The sequence below is a fragment of the Platichthys flesus genome, chromosome 12 (genome assembly GCF_949316205.1).
Source record: "Platichthys flesus chromosome 12, fPlaFle2.1, whole genome shotgun sequence".
Taxonomy (NCBI): Eukaryota; Metazoa; Chordata; class Actinopteri; order Pleuronectiformes; family Pleuronectidae; genus Platichthys; species Platichthys flesus.
In genome coordinates, this window is record NC_084956.1 from 15717851 (window position 1) to 15738290 (window position 20440).

At 36.5% G+C, this 20440-nt stretch overlaps 1 protein-coding gene across 2 annotated transcripts; it reads left to right on the forward strand.

Annotated features, from left to right (window-relative positions):
* The first annotated feature begins 1191 nt into the window (after positions 1-1191).
* Positions 1192-20361, forward strand: LOC133965987 (interferon-induced, double-stranded RNA-activated protein kinase-like). 2 transcript variants are annotated; one of them, XM_062400635.1, is made up of 16 exons: positions 1192-1421; positions 3137-3262; positions 3339-3482; positions 4114-4246; positions 4541-4638; positions 4807-4852; positions 5343-5374; positions 5812-5836; positions 5928-6004; positions 6123-6242; positions 6379-6507; positions 7040-7244; positions 7729-7869; positions 9524-9622; positions 9837-9899; positions 20009-20361. In XM_062400635.1, the coding sequence occupies exons 1-16, from the start codon at positions 1315-1317 to the stop codon at positions 20126-20128; spliced, it is 1665 nt and encodes a 554-aa protein (XP_062256619.1). In that variant the 5' UTR covers positions 1192-1314; the 3' UTR covers positions 20129-20361. The 2 variants fall into 2 exon arrangements, with proteins under 2 accessions (XP_062256619.1, XP_062256617.1); XM_062400633.1 differs by lacking the exon at positions 20009-20361 and adding an exon at positions 10164-10666.
* The last annotated feature ends 79 nt before the right edge of the window (positions 20362-20440 follow it).

A 20440-nucleotide genomic window follows, 5' to 3' on the forward strand; every position in this document is an offset into this window, starting at 1 on the left:
TCCCCAGGTATGATTCCATTGATATAATGGAGAGGCATGAGCAAACATTTTTAACCCCCCTCTCTGTCGGAGCCTACAGATGGATGCTGGTGAGGGGCTGAATCGACAGGCAGCGATACGGACGCAGAGCAGCAGAGGCGCAGAGAAGCAAAGGGAAATATGGGAGATTGCCAGATTGGGAGAGTGTGTATGACAGAGGATTGTGGAGAGTGAGGCACGTCACAGGGACACGCCTCAGAGCAGTGAAGCTCGAGTTGATCGAACTAGCTCGCATGTGTCGGTCCTTTTGTGGTAAGGAGAAATTGTACCCACTCCTAAATATCAGCCTAGTAGATTAGGCTGATTTTTTTAAATCTTCATTTTGTAGTTTCTATTTTATGACTTTACTGCCGGTTTTTATTTTCATACCTATCACTTGCTCTCATTTCTAACTCTTCTTGACTATCTCTTGCTTAAATAAGTTAGTCAATGGCATCAATAATGTTTAACTTGATCTTGATGTCTTTTCTTGCCTTATTTTTTATTTTAAAAACATCTGAGGGTGTTGATTGGTTCACATAAGATAAAGTCATTATCAACCATATGGAACATTACCACCTATAACACTGAACCTGCAGCTACTGGCACTTACTGCAGTGTGGTAAATTAATAGAATGTTTACGTATTGGCTAAGCACATTGAGGAGGTATCACACCTAAAATTGATTGATCTAAGATCTGTAAAATATTTTGTATTTTTCTTTTGTACACACAAAATAGTTTAAGTTACATTCTTCAGTTACATTAGTCTATGTAATACTAAATGATCAAAGAATTGTCGTTCTGTTTGATGAAAGGAAAAATCGTATTTATTGCCTGTTATTATATCTTCCTTATTATGTATTTTTTATGATTTTTTTTATATTAACAATGTATTATTATACTTCGCTATTATTCGTTTACATTTTCTTGACATCATGTATACTTTGTTGTGATGCCTAAAGTTTATATTTGTATTATTAAGTATTGGTTTTATTATTCGTGTTTATTATTATACCGACAGTATCATATTTGCTTTGTCCCAGTTTTTTTAAACTATTCAATGTTGAATAAAGTACAAAAGCAAAACAACTGATGAATGTGAAAAGCGTTCATCCGGGGAAATCAAAACTCAGGACATTGAGCTGAGACGAAAGAGGAAGTGCATGTGTACACAGAGCAGTGAGAGTTGAACAACTGAGAGAGGAACACCGAGAGAAACTTTGACATTTGTGCTTTGATTGCTGTGGGGTTTTTTTTAAACGTAATTTAAGATTGAATTTCGAGCGCGTCGATAATGGCCCCTGTAAACTACGTAGATGAACTAAACGAGTACGCACAGACAACAGGCTCCGTGGTGATTTTTGAAGAAGTGAGCTGCGTGGGACCCGAACATGAGCAGATGTAAGTTTATACACACGTGTTAGATTAAATCATGACACTATTAGAATATCACGACTTTAAATATACAGCTGCAGGGTTGTTCAAATCATGTAGAACCGTCATTCCCTAAAGTGTGGGTCGCCGCCACCTGGTGGGCTGTGAAGCCACTACAGGTGGACCGTGAGAGGGCATCAGAAATTAAATAGATACAAAGTTTCAGATTTGTAAGTAAGCGTTAATTACCACAGAAAATGTATGATTGATTTAAAGTTAGCTGCTATTAAGAAACTAAATATTAACAATATTTATCCAAGCTTCGAGCATCTTTTTTAAAACAAGCCGAGAGCATCGGAGTCAGCTACGCTGTTTTTTTAACATTAGTTGCTTTGCAAATTGTTACGCTTAAATGTGGATGTTATTGGATTTACACTGCATATGCCTATAGTCATATTCAATTATTTTAGCTATAAAATGAATAATATTGTAGCCGAGCGTTTTGTTCTTATACTGTAAGGCATCCGCCTAAAAAGGACACGAAAGATGGTTATTGAATCGGGACAACACACCCGTTTATTTTCCTTCACTCTTCAAAAAAATTGGTAGTATTTAACTTATCATGCATAAAGAAAGGTGGTTTAGGCTTTTTTTAACAGCATGATACAAGTGTCCCAGATTATTAAATTCAGGCAGAATTTTCTATGGCTTAACAAACACTAAAAGCTGTGTTATGTCTCCTCTGAGTATATCGCCATTCTTTCTTTGGGTGTGGTTGGAAAACAGAAAGGTATAATATGATCTTATGTGTAAAACAGATATCAAAATGAATTACAGAAGTCAATATTGCAAATTCCCCCCTTTTTTTTTTTTTTTACACACAGTGTCCTTTAATTGCAGCAGAAATAGTCTGCTCACTGCCTCTGAATCAATAACATCTTTATTTGTAAAGTCAACAGTGAAGAGTGATCAGGTACATATGATAGGAGTTGCACAAAACGAGTTCAAGTACCTCAAACTTTCTGTTTGAGTTAAGGAAGCAGGACGATGTTCTCTTTAGTATGTGAAGAGCTCACAGTTGTCACAACAAAGACAATGAGTTCATATACTAATTCCTGTCACGACTTGAGGAAAGCAGATGGACCCAGTAGCAGAGGTATATAACAAAAAGGTGTATTTAATACAAAGAGACTTTAACTACAAACACAAACACTGAAAAGACATGAACTAGAACAAGACAAAAACACATGAACTAGAACAAGACAAAAACACAAGGAAGCTTACACTAGACTCAGGAGAACAGGACATGGCAGGAACGCAGGACAGCACCAAAAAACACAGCAGGAAAAACAGCAACATGGAACACAGCGAGAACCGCAACATGGAACAAAGCTTGAAAAACAGACAACCCGACAAAGGACAAGGGGAAGGACAGAGGCTTAAATACACACAGGGAAGGCAGGGGTAATTGGCCACAAGTGCAACACATGAATTAGAAACACAATCACCAAGACAGGAAGTGAAGACAGAAACAACCCACAAGGAACAGAGACTACAAAATAACAGGAAACAGAAAACACAGAGGCAGAAATACACAAACTAAACTGACAGAACATGACAATTCCTAGAGGCAGGAAGTGGTAGCATGTGTACATTTACAGAATTTAAGCCAATTTCCCAAACCACTAAAGCCTTCTCATGTCTACTTTACTGTCTCACAAAGATTTGACATTTCTCCATAGATTCACCCAGAGAGTAGTCTGCAACGGTGAGGTGTATCCCGAAGGTGTGGGGAGGAGCAAGAAGGAAGCCAAGCATAATGCTGCTGAACATGCCTTGAGACGCTTGTTGGAGAATGAACCTGCCAGGTGAGTATATCACAGTAGCAATTCATGGTTTCATTTGGATGCATCATTGATGTGAAGTGCTACTTGTCAATTTCAGCAATGTGGGAAATTGCCAGAGTCTGAATGACAACAGCGTTGGAAAGACAAATTTCAAAGGAATTCTCAACCACTACTGTCAGAAAAAAAGCCTCGTCCCTAATTACCTCCCAGTGAAAAGAAGCGGTCTACCACATTGTCCCCAGTGAGTACAACTCAACCTGCCTCTGTAAGCTTAATATACACAACTGAACTGTATATAAAGATGCACAACTTCTCCTCTTCCTCCGAGAAAAATGAAGCCCAAATATCCCAGATAGGGGCAATGCTGCCATCTGGTGATATTAACCTTTTTTAGAGGCAGCCTGTGTGTGAAGCTGCTGTTTTTACGTTCCACTGATACACAACAAGGTCAATCACAAATCAGTCTCAGTCATCAGGAAGTTTCACCCTGTTTTTTGTTTTTTTTCATCAAACAATAATTTAAACCAAACTTACCAAAAAAATGATCCATTGAACAAACAAACAGTTTGGTAAGAATTACCTAAAATGATGGAACCATCTTCGACAAAAACTATTTGAGTTTCTAGTTTAGTCAATGTACAACCCATTAACATGGAGGAGGCAGGATTTATGACTTATACTGAAAGCCTGTCACCAGGGGGCGATACAATTGATTTGGCTTTACTTTGGGGGAGCAGTCATGTCTACCATCTTTATAAACAGTCTATGCTGCATGTAGATACTGTTTGAAAACTCATGATAAATTCAAGGAAGAAACATTTTGACAGATCATGATTAATCTAAATCTAAATATTTCCTTCCTGTCAACGCAGATTCACCTACAAAGTAGTAATGGAAGACAAAGAGTACCCTGAGGGGGAGGGTAGGACTATCATGCAAGCCCAACAAAATGCTGCTCAGCAGGCCTGGTCTGCTCTTCAGGAGCAGTCCGACTGGGACAGCAAGGTATTCAATAGTTTATTCTCTCTGTATTATCAAAAAAAATAACTAGGAGCCAAGCCAACGTCCCATCTGGCCATGTTAAAGAAAGTGGGGGAAAAAATCCTGGATCAGCTCCGAAAATGTAACGTGTTACTTCCTGGGTCGTGCCCGATTCTCCACAAAATTTCCGACAGACATCACAGTTTTTTACAGCAAACTGTAGCTGTGGGAAAGGCTCAAATTAACAGTGGCAACAGCCTTTTAAATAAAATGGCAAAATCCAATCGTATATATATATTGCTATGTCAAACACTTTAGGTTTCCTTGAGGTCCACTGTGTCCGAAGATGATGATCCCCCTATGATGTCATCAACTTCAACCTCGACTTCGACATCGACCTCGACATCAACTTCACTGTAAGCACTTATGGACATTATCAGGAGTGCAGATTATGGTTAACTACTGTATATATTTTTATTTATATATATATATATATACTGAGTGCTAAAATATTACTGAAGTATCACCATATACTGAGAATTTAAATATACTGAGCTCTTAAGTTGAAATTCTGTCATTGCTAGGTCACCCAGGATGTCGTCATCACAAAGTGAACCAATGAGTACAAGGGTTAGTATCCATAGTATTCATTGACTCATCAAACCCTCACAATGAGCAGGTCTGTTCTCTCATATAAAAAAAATATAGTAGTGCTGTAGTGCTTAAAGCAATAGTTTACACTCATCAGGAGTACTATATAAAGAGGAAAAATAGTATTGTCAGAGGAAGAAAGGTAAGATTTTGTTTATGTTACAGAGATTTGCTTTGTGCCACAGGTGGTCATATGGGTTTCTGCTTTTATATTGAAAGCCTTGATCATAAGGCATTTAAGCCAGGAAGTTACATTTTACTGCAGGTTATAGTTACTAATTCTCTGATGATGCAGAAGTTACAGTTTCTTGAGGTGGTTTAATTCACTGTTCAAGTCGAATCAGTTTTACTTAACTGGCCTTGACTTTTACAGTGACAGAATGTGATTAATAGATTACCATCAGAAATCCATGAGACTTAAACAGGTATTTGCATAACTGATAATAGTTCATCACTTCCTATTTAATAGGATCAAAGTCCCAAACAGAAGCCCAAAATAAGGTAAGCCGTCCCCTTCAAAGCTGTAATACAAACTTTAATTGAAAGTTATTCAGGGTGGATCCTGGGGCGGGTCAGGGAGCTACTGGCCCCTGAAGTGGCCTTGTCCTTGTAGTAGCCTTTTTTTAAATAAAGAATTCACTTAACAACATCTAACAATAAATATGACAATTTATTGAACATTTATTTCAAAGTTTTCTAAACTACATGATGAACAAGCAACCATTTTCAAAAAACATTAAATGATGTGTGGCTTTGCTCAAAGCTATAGAGCTAATAGTAAAAATGTTGCATCTTACTGAATCAGGTTTTGTTCATGGATGTTGGACATATACTTGGCCCCTCTGTGTAAATTGTGGCCCCTTTATGGCCCCTGAGTTAGCCAAATCCTAGATCAGCCACTGACTTCATTGCCCTGTCATTATATTTTGATGTCCTAGACTTGCGCGCAGTCAAAGTAAAGAGGTAAGTAAGAAGATGTTGATAAGGTCAGTTTATTTAGATGTTATTTGTTCAACATCTTAATCTCTATAATGTGACCATTTTATGCGTCAAGGCTGTAACTAATTTCAATGGCAAGACTCCGGGGAACATCCTGTGTACGGAAACACCAGCCCAGTCAGTAATGTCAAGGTATGGAAAATGAAAATCATTGATTGCAATAATAATGTATTTTCAGTATTTTTTTGTGTGTTGCCCATTTGTTACAGTTTTAACTTTTTAGCTTCAAAATTATTTATGTTTATCTTAGATTTACAATGCAATTTGACTGCATAGAGAGTATCGGCAACACAGCCTTTGGTCAGGTTTTCAAGGCAAGAGAAAAACTGCTGGAAAAGAACTGTGCTGTAAAGATTATCCGCTGCAAAGGGTGAGTCATTTTTTGAATGAGCCTTGTATTGGATTTTTATATGTAGAAAAAATAATAGCCAGATGACAGCTGCACGGTACTAAATAAGTTTTCAGTTTTATCAACTGAGCCGTGTTCTTGTTCTTCGTTGGATCAGAAAATCTCTGCGAGAGGTGAGAGCATTATTCGACCTCCATCACCGCAATATTGTGCGATACTACACATGTTGGACAGAGGATTCCAGTTACCAAATGGACAGTACTTCTGACACTAGCAGTGCTTCTCAGTAAGTCTTTTAAACTTGAAAAAGTCATTTTAGAAAGAAAATGTAGATTTCGAGAATATTGTGGAAATATTATGAGAAAAAAGTACGTCATAATATATAAAAAAAGAATTTTATAAAAAAAAGTTATATTAGAGAATTAAGAAAATAAGGTTTTAAGTAAGCATCAAGAAAATTGTGTCCGCTCCTTCTTGATCTTGAATGAGGCTCATTTTTGCATGAGAAACTACAAAACCTTTTTGATTATCACACAGATGAAACCCACGACAGTCCTGCAGTTGACTACTAAAAGTTTCTTCGACCAAAAGAGGCAATTTCCTCCAAGTCTGTGCGTTTTTTTATTGATACTTGCTTTCAATGATATGTAGCCTAAAACCTAAAAAAAAAGATTTTTTTCTATTAATATTACGACTTTATTCTCGAAATCTCAGTTACCCCCACCCCCATCCTTTCAGAGGCCTTAATAATGTGTCATAATCTACAAACATGGTATGTTATAGAAAAAGTAAGATGAGAGTCATTCTTTACTTTCCAGGTCAAGTGGTAATTCATCGGTTAAGTACCTCTACATTCAGATGGAGTTGTGTGACACCAAAACACTTGGACACTGGATAAAAGAGAGGAATACCAGAACTCTGCTAGACTCCAGCAGACGACATGAGGGTCTAACCATCGCTCAACAAGTAGTCAGTGGAGTCGAGTACATTCACTCCAAAGTACTCATCCACAGGGATCTGAAGGTCAGACAAAGTTCTTGTCTTTAAACGACTAGCACAGGCATTGGAGATTTGTGATTCATGTACCGTCGATGTGTTTTTGTGTACTTCCACTTACATCCCACACATTCCAGATATATTTTGAAGCAAGTCGCAACCTTTACACACCAGATTTTTATTCTTGCTAGATGCAGAAAATAAAGTATCAGACAGGGAATCAAATGAGCTGTTAAGACACTTCACTCTTTCAGTCTCATACATGTCATGATCTGAGGTACATTCTTTTGTATTGATCATCTAGATATCTTTACATTTTAGGGTGCATCCATTAGATATTGTGGTAGTTTAATTTGGAAGCAAAAGAGGATGGCATTTCATCATCGTTATGTCATTGTCATTATAACTAGAACAGCACTGTGTACCTCCTTGTTGGAGGTAATTACACATCATTGAAGGAGCTTGATTTTGATTTCTGTATTAATTGCTGCTTTTTCTTTACATTGGTTAGCCTGCCAACATCATGTTTGGACAGGATGGAGAAGTGAAGATTGGAGACTTTGGTCTGGTCACTGCTGATGATGTTGACGATGAAAACCCAATTGAGAGAACTAAACAATTAGGAACCCCTTCTTACATGGCTCCCGAACAAGTGAGATAGATGCCTTTGATTTTCCTGTATTATTGGTTTAAAATGCATCCAATGCTCCCATCCTGTACAGATTCTGTAATGCAACACATCCCTCATATAAAAGACAAACTTACATCAAATTCAGTAATTGTATTTCCCTACACAGACTGAGTCAGTGATGTTGAGATCAGGTCTCTGGTATGGCTGATGATTTTGCATGATAGATGATAATCTAATCTAAACATCTAATGTGTCCAAAGCACACACACACATTATGGTATTTCTATATCACCCGTCTCATCCCGTCTTCAGATGCCAAATGAATAACTGTTCTATCGAGAGAGTTAATCTGCTTCACCAGGTCTCACTGTCACATGTCTTCACTGGAGTCAGTGAGAATTGTGACATAAAGAAAAAGTATACATCTAAATTTCAAGCTCCTGTTTACTGTCGAATTTACTCTCATTGACAAACCATCATACAGACTACAGGGACAAAAAACCCAGTATGATAAAATACAACAAGTCCAGATAGTAAACAAAATTATAAATATATACTGTATATATACAGAATATATATATATACATACGTAAATATTTATAATTTTGTGTATAAAAGTATATTTTGTATGTAATTTATATATACATATATATATGTTAGATGAATCAACAATCGAGAAAATATAATGCAATAGCATTTAAACAATGTTATAATCTACATTTCAGTTTTCACTTTGCACTGGAGGGATTAATAAAGACAATAATAAAAACGTAATGCTCCTCTCTCATGTCACGTAAAAAATATAAGGCAAAATAGAATGTTTTTAATGTGCATCCTATAATAAATTGTTCAAATTTAGAAATACATTTCATAAAAAGTTTAGATTTTTGTTTCACTTTTTCTTTTTGTTAAAAAATGTATTTGCTCATAGAAATTCATATATTTGATTTGCCAAGTGGCGTCACATGAGATTATTTACCACGAATGCAATAGGTCTATCACAATTTCACAATTCTCAGTGATTCATCAGCTATAGGTCCGTATCCAGATATGACAGCATCAGGATCTGTGTCACGGCCCACCTACTAGTTGGTAAACATCCGGTCTGTCTAGACCAGGCTACAAAATCATTTCAACCTTTGACCCCCAAAGAAAAGGTGCCAGAGTCTCGGGATCCCCATTGTCCCTGAAGTGGTTCTAAGCATGTTATTTTTCTTTTATGTTTATATGCTGTTTTTTATTTTTAGTTACAATTATAGCTAAAATTAACATTTTCAGATTGTTTCTGGAAATCATCTTGTCATGAGCATATATATTCTAGAGGCCTGTAGAGGTAGTTACACCTTACTATGTGTTTTCCTTTGAATTCTCATTCATCATTATATAAGGAGACTAAGATGAGTCCAGAGTGCAATCAGTTACAGCTTTAAACATTACATTTTATATTGAAGACAAACAATAGGAAACTATTTAAAGCAGTTGGAAGATTGCACAAAATTTAATTTATATTATATGAGCCAAGAAATTTAAAATTGTTACAAATGAGAAAAGAGAAAAATAAATGAAATATTTAAAAAATATAATCAAAATAGTCACTAGTGAGGCAGTTACTTATGAAATACCTTATTAATATAAGTGCAATATCTTAATACTGTGTTGTTTTTTACTACACAAGCTTGAGAACATCTATGACCGGAAGGTGGACATATTCGCCTTCGGGCTGATATTCTTTGAACTCCTCTGGAAAGTCTCTAGTGGCTATGAAAGAGCGGAGGTGAGTCGTCAATGTCCTGAATATTATTGTTAATGTATGACCAGATAAAATCATGACCCAAGCTAATGTCGGGTGCTTAGTGCTTTAATTTTGATCTTATTTAATCTTTAATGCTTTTATTTGCAATGTTCAACAGATCATTCTTATTTGAATTATCACGTATCCCAAGTTTGGTAACTTGCCCATTCATTCTTTTTATCACTGCATAAACCAGGTTTTCAGAGATGCCAGAAATCAGAAGTTCCCCAGAGAGTTTCCACTTACTTTTTCTCAAGAGGTAAATATCCATATTCATTTTATCCTAAATTCTTCTTTCATCACATGAAGAAGCTTTCCCTAAGTGTGTGAGTTAGCCATGATGGTCAGCAACAGAGGAGCAGGGAGGCTGACACATAATATGATGACAGTAATGTAAAATATCAAGCAGCACACACAACAGTGTTATGAGAAGATTTATGAAATGCTGCAGCATGACAACATTTATTGGTTGAACAACTGTTATTAAACTTTTACTTCTGCTGTTTTGTTTGTTTTTCTCCAGGAACAAATAATAAGGTCAATGCTGTGTAAGGATCCAAAACAACGACCTGAAGCAAGTGCTCTGAAGGCAGAGCTGGAAGAGTTGGCCCACACTCTCAACCCTGAAAAAACTGAACATCAGAAAAATTTAAAAGTCTGACAGTGACACACGCAGGAGGTTATAAACATCTGTCTCCTGTGCTTTAACCGGAGATCTGTAGCCTACAAACTACTCATACTCAACTACACACACACACACACACACACTCATGAGGCTTGTCGTACAAACAGTAGCATGAAGGAAATATAAAATCAATTTCATCATGACCCCTGGAAAATTATCATGTGACGCCCTTTGGGGTTAGGACCCCCAGGTTTATAACCAGTGCACTAAATAATCAAGTGATATTTTCTTCAATAATGGAAATGTCTTCTATGTTATTTAAACGTTTTTAAATCATTACAGACATTGCTTTGTATTGATTATCATAAGGGGGAAATAAAATTGTGGTTATCTATTTGTTATCTGTCTATTATTATTATTATTATTATTATTTTGGTTATGATATAATGTGTAATACATTTTCACAGAATATTGGTCCGGACCTCAGCCTAAGACTCTCAACGACACATTTGTTTTCTTGAAGTAGCTTAAATGGTTATATAAAGTTTTCACTTTGTATGTAGACAACTTGACAGCCGTCTCTACAGGCAGCATACGGCTGCAATAAGTAAAAACATCAGTTTTGTTTGAAACACACAAGGCCAAAAAAACAAGTGATTAGGAAGGATACAAATGTGGGACAATACCAGAAACCAGAAATGAACACTCATGAGGGTTTTTTTCATTTTACCTTATATTAGGACTTGTTTTCCTAACGAGGACAAAGAGCATGATTGCAAAAGCCATGACATTTTAAATGAGGTTAGGTTCAGGGTTAAGGTGAGGCAGGTAATGAGTCAGTGTAAAATCCTCTGAAGTCATAGAGACAGGTATTACTCATGTTGTGGGGACCTAAATCTTTTTACACAGTCAGCTTACGGGGACTTGTTTTCCTAATGGAGACAAAAAGAAAAATCCCCATACTGAAAATGGTTAATTTTAAGCTGAAGACATGTTCCAATGTTAGGTTAAAGTTCGGGTTAAACAAGTAGTAACTATGGTTATGGTTAAGGTAAGTGTCCAGGAAGTGTGTAATGTCCTCAGAAGGTATGGAGACATTACTTTATGTGTGTGTGTGTGTGTGTGTGTTTGTGTGTGTCCAACCTGGAATTACCATGTGGATGCAGTAGGTGCAGTCTCAAGATGGTTTGTCGTTGAAACTTGGATACAGTGAGTAAGGACTTCAGAGACGCAGCCCACTGGAATGAGGCTTGTTTTGTTCTGTGCCATGAACAGTCAACTTGACCAGTTAACACTCAGTGGAAGTTGGGTGATGCAGCAGGACATAGCCCCTTACAACCAAGTAACCTACCACAGAATCACCTTTTGGAGTCAGAGCCTCGACCTTAACAGAGCAGAGACGATGTGAAATGACATTCAGACTATTCTTCAGGAAGAATGGTCCAACAGTCCTCCTGATCACTGTGCAGGTCTGATCCACAGCTAGAGAAAACCCTTTTTTTGTTTAATATTGCTGCTGCCAATAGTAGTTTACCAGTAACTAAGGGGTTCACTTATATGCTCACCAGGAGGGTGAATATTTAAGGGTGTATTCAACAAAGACCAATTTATCCAAAAACCTGAGGTCATATTATTTTATTGTCACTGATGTTCACAGGAGGACTAACCACATGAGAGCAGTCTAATGTTTCCTAATGTGTTTTAATAAAGGAAATGTTGAGACAAGCAAGAATATATCCCAAATACTTGCAGAAAATATACACTTGTTTTTTTTACATTACATTGTCACATTACATGCATTTTAGTTGATGCAAAATTCTACTACCACTGCCCAAAAACAATGGCGAAACACTGACAGAATATATACAGTGTAAATATAGATAAAAATAATAATAATACAGCACTTTAACAAAACAAACAAAGCAAATCGTTCAAATGAAGAAGAAAGTACAAAATAATAATAGAAATAATAGTAATAGCCTAAATTCAGGAAAGTACCTCCTGAAATAAAGTACTTCGAAGACTTAATCCGTAAAGAATAGTTCAATGTTGAGCAGCAGCTCTGACTGTTGTTGTCTCTTTGAATGTGACCTGTAGGGGGAGCTGTGACTCTGCGTAGCCGAGGCTGAGCATGTGGCTTCAGGCTCCGGGCTTCCTCAGCATGCAGGTGATAAAGGTTTGTTGGAAAACAACAGTAACAAGCTCAAAATACAGGATCCCACACTATCAACTGTCCGTGGTGTACGCAGTAACAAAGGCCCCGCTTACCAGCAAAAAATCAGCTCCTGCTGCTCAGTGTGGTAACTCAACTATCATCAAATTGCAAAGTTGCAATATTGCAAGAGAGATTTCTGGCTTATCTGTCTCGACCCTGGTTAAATTTGATGGAAACAGAAGCTGTAACGAGAGGAAAATATGCTGAAATAGACCTTTTGTGAAAACCTTATCCTCCTTGTAAGGGTTGCCATGATTAAGGGATAACTAGCCGGGCACTGATAATCCTTGTTTGACGGAGGAAAAACACAAACAGCCGTCATAGGTGTTTACTTGAACAGGAAGTGATTTACTTTCATTTTGCACGCCCCAGTCATTTCATAATAAAGCAAAGACTTCAGTATACGGGCACATATTAACAGAAATCTAACAAATATGTATGTTTTTCTTTTTAGAAAAAAAGATATAGATGTCGACTTAATCTGTAGATGTTGAAAAGACGAGATTTTTGTTTTTCCCTTAACAATATGTATTTACGTAAACATTTTATTGTTGTATTTACGCTGCAAAGTGGCGGGGTTCACTTGATTTCCTGCAACTGGGTATTGCTCTATCATAGGCTGTCGTCTGAGGTCAGGAGGCGGTGCTTCATTTTTGTTCAAAATTGTCCGCCATGCTAACGGGATCACATCACACACTTTCATCAGGTAAACTTTGCACTAAAATATGTTTCTGGAACACAACTTTGTTGGTGACAAATGTGCACTGCAGTAACAGAATCGTTTTTTCATTCTAATCAGCACTGCCTTGTTTTACCGTTTCATTGGACTTCGTGCATCTTGAAGTCATTTTCTTATCTATGGTTGGACGACAATTTCAAGGTAACGTTATAAACTACAGTGTTTTCAGTTTTCACATTGTTACAGGAATCAAAATGAAGTTAAAGGGTTATGCGAACGGCTTCGTGTAGCGGTTGTCAGGTGTTCACACCGGCTTCGGTTGAGCCGCGGCTCTGCAGGCGAGCTGCTCTTGTCAGAGCCACGTTGTAACATAGATGTTACAAACCGCTGTACACACAGCTGCTTCGTGAAAGAGCAGCCCATCATCTCTTTGTGTGCTGCACAGCATGCAGCAGCGAGGGTGGTTGTTTATACCTCAATGATGAACCTCATTTGTATGAAGTACTTGATTTTTTGTATGTAGGAAGCACATTTTAACAGTGAAGTCAGCTTAATCTTTGTAGTTGAATAACTTGTGTTTTCAAGATCAATTTTTCTAGTAGATTAACAGAATTGTTTGATTAAAGTCAGCTTAATTAGGACAGTAAATTTAAGTTGACTGTATTTGCAAAGTTTAGGTGATTATACTTGGGAAATTAAACTGACTTTACTTGAAATCTTTAGTTAAGTAAAAAAATCATACAAAGACCAATCTTGCTTCAATAAAACAATATTTTTGATGCAAAAAGTTTTTTTAAATTTAAATGTTAAACTTATATCTAGCACATGATCATTATTTATGAAAGAAATATGACTTTTAGATATGAATATGAATTAATGACATTGCTATGAATAATATACATTTTGTCATTCATTTTCTCAGTCATTTTTTCATAATGCCTAAAAAGTATTGAACTTGTCATGATAAAAACAAAGTGGTTTAGAGTCTTTTTAACAGCATGATACAAGTGTCCAAGATTTTCTAATTCAGGCAGAATTTTCTTTATTAGCTTAAAGAACACTAAAAGCTGTGTTATGTCTCCTCTGAGTATGTCGCCATTCTTTCTTTAGATGTGTTTAGAAAACTTCTCAAGGATAACAGTGAGGTATAATATGTTGATATAATGTGTAAAAAAGATATCAGAATAATACCATATTGCAAATTCATCCCTATATTGTTTTAAACACATTACTGTGACCTTTTAATTGCAGCAGAAATAGTCAGCTCACTGCCTCTGAATCAATTACATCTTTATTTGTAAAGTCAACAGTGAAGAGTGATCAGGTACATGTGATAGAGGAGTTGCACAAAAAGAAGAGTTAAAGTACCTCAAACTTTATCTGTTTGAATTAAGGAAGCACGATGTTTTTCGTTTGCCTCAGTGCAATGTTACACTTTCAGCTTTTAGACGTAAGCATAACTGAACTCTATTTACTTTAGTATGTGAAGAACTCACAGTTGTCACAACAAAGACAATGAGTTCAAATAGTAATCCCTAGAGGCAGGAAGTGGTAGCATGTGTACATTTATGTAATTTAAACCACTTTCCCACCGTACTAAAGCCTTCTCAGGTCAACTTTACTGTCTGACAAAGATTTGACAATTTCTATATAGATTCACCCAGAGAGTAGTATGCAACGGTGAGTTGTATCCCGAAGGTGTGGGGAGGAGCAAGAAGGAAGCCAAGCGTAATGCTGCTGGATATGCCTTGAGAGGCTTGTTGGAGAACCAACCTGCCAGGTGAGTATATCACAGTGGTAATTCATGGTTTCATTTTGATGTATCATTAATGCGAAATGCTACTTGTTAATTGCAGCAATGCAAAAAGACACCCATAATTACATCAAAGTGAAAAGAAGCGGTCTACCACATTGTCCCCAGTGAGTACAACTAAACCTACCTCTGGAAACTCAATATACACAATTGAACTGTATATAGAGATGCACAACTTCTCCACTTCCTCCGTGAAAAATGAAGCCCAAATATCCCAGATAGGGGCACTGCTGCCATCTGGTGATTTTGACGTATTTTAGAGGCAGGCTGTGTGTGCAGCTGCTGTTTTAACATTCCACTGATACACAACAAGGTCAATCACAAATCAGTCTCAATCAATCAGGAAGTTTCACCCTGTTTTTTTTTTTTTTTTGCGTCAAACAATAATTTAAACCAAACTTACCAAGAAAATGATCCATTGAACAAACAAACAGTTTGGTAAGAATTACCTAAAATGATAAAACTTTGACATATCTGAGGTTTTAGTTTTGTCCATGTCCCATCCATTAAAATAGAGGATGCAGGATTTATGACCTATACTGCAGCCTGTCACCAGGGGGCGATAAAAATGATTTTGCTTCACTTTGGGGGAGCTTTGGGTCTTCCATCTTTATAAACAGTCTATCTATGCTGCCTGCAGATACTGTATGAAAACTCACGATAGATTCAGGAAAGAAACATTTTGACACATCATGATTAATCTAAATCTAAATATTTCCTCCGTCTCAACGCAGATTCACCTACAAAGTAGTAATCGAGGAGAAGGAGTACCCTGAGGGGGAGGGTAATACTATCAAGCAAGCCCGTTTTTTACAGCAGAATGTAGCTGTGAGAAAGGTTCATATTAACAGTGCTAGCAGCCTTTTGAATGAAATGGCAAAATCCGATCGAATATATATTTTGTTATGTCAAACACTTTAGGTTTTTCTTGAGGTCCACTGTGTCTGAAGATGATGCTATGATGATGTCACCAACTTCAACCTCGACTTCGACATCGAACTCGACATCAACTTCACTGTAAGCTCTTATGGACATTACTAGGAGTGCAGATTACGGTTAACTACTATAACTGTTTTGTATTTGTATATACTGAGCACTAAAGTATTACTGAAATATCCCCATATCCTGAGAATTACATATACTGAGCTCTTAAGTTTTATTGAAATATCACTATATTCTGAGAAATCTGTGCTAATGTCTGTCATTGTTTTCTGCTAGGGACCCCAAAAAGTCATCATCACAAAGCAAACCAATAAGTACAAGTGATTCTATAGTATTCATGGACTCATCAAACCCTCACGAGGATCAGGTCTGTTCTCTCATATAAAAAAATCTGTTTACACTCATCAGGAGTACTATATAAAGAGGGAAAATAGTATTGTCAGATGAAGAAAGGTTAAATTTCATCTATGTTGTAGAGACTTGCTTTGTGCCACAGGTGGTCATGTGGATGTCTGCTTTTATATTAAAAGCCTTGATCATAAGGCATTTTTTGATTTGACTGCTTATAAGTCAGTATTAGTAGCTAAAGTCTGCTGCCACCACTCTAAAAACCTGTGGCAGCAGATTCAAAGACAAGCTACGTTTTCATATCAGTGATTTACCTTGTTGATAAATTAAAGTGCTTCCACTCAGCTGAAATATAAAATGAACTAATGAATTTCATGTAAATTGTAAAACCTTATACATTAGTTGATGCATTGCAGACGTCCTTAAGGTCAACTGTGTCTGAAAGTGATGCACCAACACCATCAACACTGTACGTCTCTTCAGTGACTCTGCTATTAAATAGATTGTAGAGCTTCCAGTAAAAGTAAAGCTAAACGGTGTTTATGTCAAGGTTAAACAACATATTTGGAGCTCATTAGCTACTATTAGACAGCAGCAGCTAACTTTAGCATTCAACCACTTCCATTAGGGCTGTTTTCATAGTTCAATATTTATGCACATCTTTACACATTTATTTAGGCTTTAAATAAAGCTCTGAGTGTGATGTGATTATATTATGGTCTCTGGAGGGAGTAGCATTTTATCATAACAGAGGCTTAAAGCTATTGTATTATGAGGAAAATAAAAAAATATGCATTAATACTTTCATATACAGCCGACGTTTAGAATAACTATTATTTGAAAAATATAGCCACATGTAAAAACATGCTGATGTAAATAAACTTTAAATTGGTGAGGACCTCTGACTCACTGCCCTCTTTTACATCCTCCTGATTGGCTGGAGAAGAGATGCATGTTCCTGTTCATGGTCACACAAGCCTGTGTTAAAGAACAAACTAAGGATTCATAACTCCTAATAATGACATTACATCACACAGAGGGATAAATTATTGGTGAAACATGATAATTATCATCCATCTGGCAAAGCTGGAGATCCTCTGACAGATTGTCGCTGTAGCAACTCAACATTGTGGAGGACGTACACACGTCCAAAACCATTGACTCTAAATGCATATCTTATATTTACTTTATTCTCTCAGGTTGCTGTGGAAAACGAGGATAGGGCCGATAGTGTGAGTAACACATCAACCAAGTCCAGGTAAGACTAAAAGGCTATAGATTGTGATGTGCACATTTTATCTTCTGGTAAATGGTGTTGAGTCATGTACAAGACATTACCTCTACAGATTTACATCACAGTTTGATTCCATAAGATCTCTTGGGAAAGGAGGCTTTGGTCAGGTGTACAAAGTAAGAGATATTCTGTTGAACAAGAAGTATGCCGTCAAGATTGTCCGTGTTAAAAAGTAAGTTGAGTATGAAACTCTTCAGTGCAGTTTAAATATTTGTTCAAGTAACTTTTCAGTAACTGATGCACGAGGATTATTTTCTTTAAAAAAAATAGCAGAAAAGCTCTGCGAGAGGTGACGGCATTATCGGAGCTTCTTCACCCCAACATTGTGCGATACTACACTTGTTGGATGGACTATACAGGTTACATGCAGGACAGTTCAGCAGACAGCAGCTCTTCTCAGTAAGTCTCATCCACTAATACTTAGTCTTTTTATTTACTAAAATGAATGTGTGACATTGCACCAAATGTTTTTTGTTTCCTATCAGGGAATCATCGCCAATCCGCGAGTTCCTTTACATTCAAATGGAGTTATGTGGCTCAAAAACACTTAGACACTGGATTAAACAGAGGAATACGAGAACTCTGCCAGACTCCAACAGACGACAGGAGGGTTTAACCATCGCTCAACAAATAGTCAGTGGAGTCGAGTACATTCACTCCAAAGTACTCATCCACAGGGATCTGAAGGTCAGACAAAGTTCTTCTAATGTCTTTAAATGTATAGTACAGGCATTGTAGATTTGTGATTCATGTACCATTGATGTTTTTGTGTACCTCCAATTACATCCCACACATTCAAGATACATATTGAAGGGAAACCCCTGAAGCCATTCGCTTTATTTACCAATTAAATCTGACTTTGAATTAACTATATAAGGCTGATTTTCTCAGACCATATTTTAGAACACAGTTCAATATTTACACACCAGGTTTTTATTCTTGGGAAGAAGCAAAAGAGGATGGCATTTCATAATTGTTATGTCATCGTCATTATAACTAGAACGGCACTGTGTACCTCCTTGGTGGAGGTAATTACACATCATTGAAGGAGCCTGATGTTGATTGCTGTATTAATTGCTGCTTTTTCTTTCCAATGGTTAGCCTGCCAACATCCTGTTTGGACAGGATGGAGCAGTGAAGATTGGAGACTTTGGTCTGGTCACTGCTGATGATGTAGACTATGAAAACCCAATGGAGAGAACTAACGAAACAGGAACCTTTTTTTACATGGCTCCCGAACAAGTGAGAGGCCTTTGATTTTCCTGTATTATTGGTTTAAAATGCATCCAATGCTCCCATTCTGTACAGATTCTGTTATACAACACATCTCTCATATAAAACACAAACTAACATCAAAATCAGTAATTTTATTTCCACACACAGAAAAAATATAATGCAATAGTATTTCATCAATGTTAAAATATATATTGCAGTTTTCCCTTTGCACTGGAGGGATTTACAAATACATTAATAAAAAAGAAATGCTCTTCTCTCATCTTACGTAAACAATAAAACAAAATATATATTTTTTTAATGTGCATCCTAAAAAAAGTGTTAGAATTGAGAGATAAATTTAATAAAAAGTGTAGTTTTTTGTTACACTTTGTCTTGAAAAATGTACCCTTTGAATTCTCATTCATGATTATATAAGGAGACTAAGTCCAGAGTGTAAACAGTTAAAGCTTTACACATTAAACATTTATAATTGAAGACAAACAACATAAATATATTAAAAGCAGTTTGAAGAATGCATGAAAATTGAATTTTATTTTAAAAACAAATTGTTAAAAATGAGAAAAGAGAAAAAAGAAATAAAATATTTTTAAATAGAACAAAAATAGTCAGTAGTGAGTCAGTTACGTATTAAATAACTTGTTAATATAATTGAAATATATCTGTTGTTTTTTACTACACAAGCTTGAGAACAACTATGACCGGAAGGTGGACATATTTGCCTTCGGGCTGATATACCTTGAGCTCCTCTGGAAAGTCTCTACTGGCCATGAAAGAGCGGAGGTGAGTTGTCAATGTCCTGAATATTATTATTAAAGTGTCACCAGATAAATTCATGACACAGGCCGATATCGGGTGCTTAGAGCTTTAATGTTGATCTTGTTTAATCTTTCCTGCTTTTTTTTGCAATGTTCAACAGATAATTATTATTTGAATTATCACGATTTCCCAAGTTTGGTAACTTGCCCATTCATTCTTTTTATCACTGCATAAACCAGCTTTTCAGAGGTGCCAGAAATCAGAAGTTCCCCAAAGAGTTTCCACTTACTCTTCCTCAAGAGGTAAATATCCATTTTAATTTCATCCTAACATAATATGATGACAGTAATGGAAAATATCAAACAGTGTTATGAGAAGGTTTTAGAAATTTTGCAGCACGACAAAATTTCTTGGTACAAAAACCGTCATTAAAGCTTTTACTTTATTTGCTTTTCTCCAGGAACAAATAATGAGGTCAATGCTGTGTAATGAGCCAAAACAACGACCTGAAGCAAGTGCTCTGAAGGCAGAGCTGGAAAAGTTGGCCCACACTCTCAACCCTGAAAAAACTGAAATGTAACAGTCTGACAGTGACACACGCAGGAGGTTATAAATATCTGTCTCCTCTGCTCCACTCAACTCCACACACACACACACACACACAAACAAAACATTTTCATGTGACATTCTGATATATTATTCAATAATGGAAATGTCTAATACTGTATTATGTAAAAGCATTTTAAATCATTACAGCCATTGCTTTGTATAAGTTTAATAATGGGGGAAATAAAATTGCGGTTATGTATTTGTTATCTGTCTATGATGATTGTAGGAGCCAAAAATATATTAAGTTAAAGGTAATTATTATTATTATTTTGGTTATGGTACA

Excerpts from the sequence above, each read along its gene's own strand:
- LOC133965987 (XM_062400633.1), top strand. The coding sequence starts at position 1,315 with ATGGCCCCTGTAAACTACGTAGATGAACTAAACGAGTACGCACAGACA. Across the intron at positions 3,483-4,113 it reads GGTCTACCACATTGTCCCCA|ATTCACCTACAAAGTAGTAA; the intron begins GTGAGTACAACT and ends CTGTCAACGCAG. Across the intron at positions 6,005-6,122 it reads GCCCAGTCAGTAATGTCAAG|ATTTACAATGCAATTTGACT; the intron begins GTATGGAAAATG and ends TGTTTATCTTAG.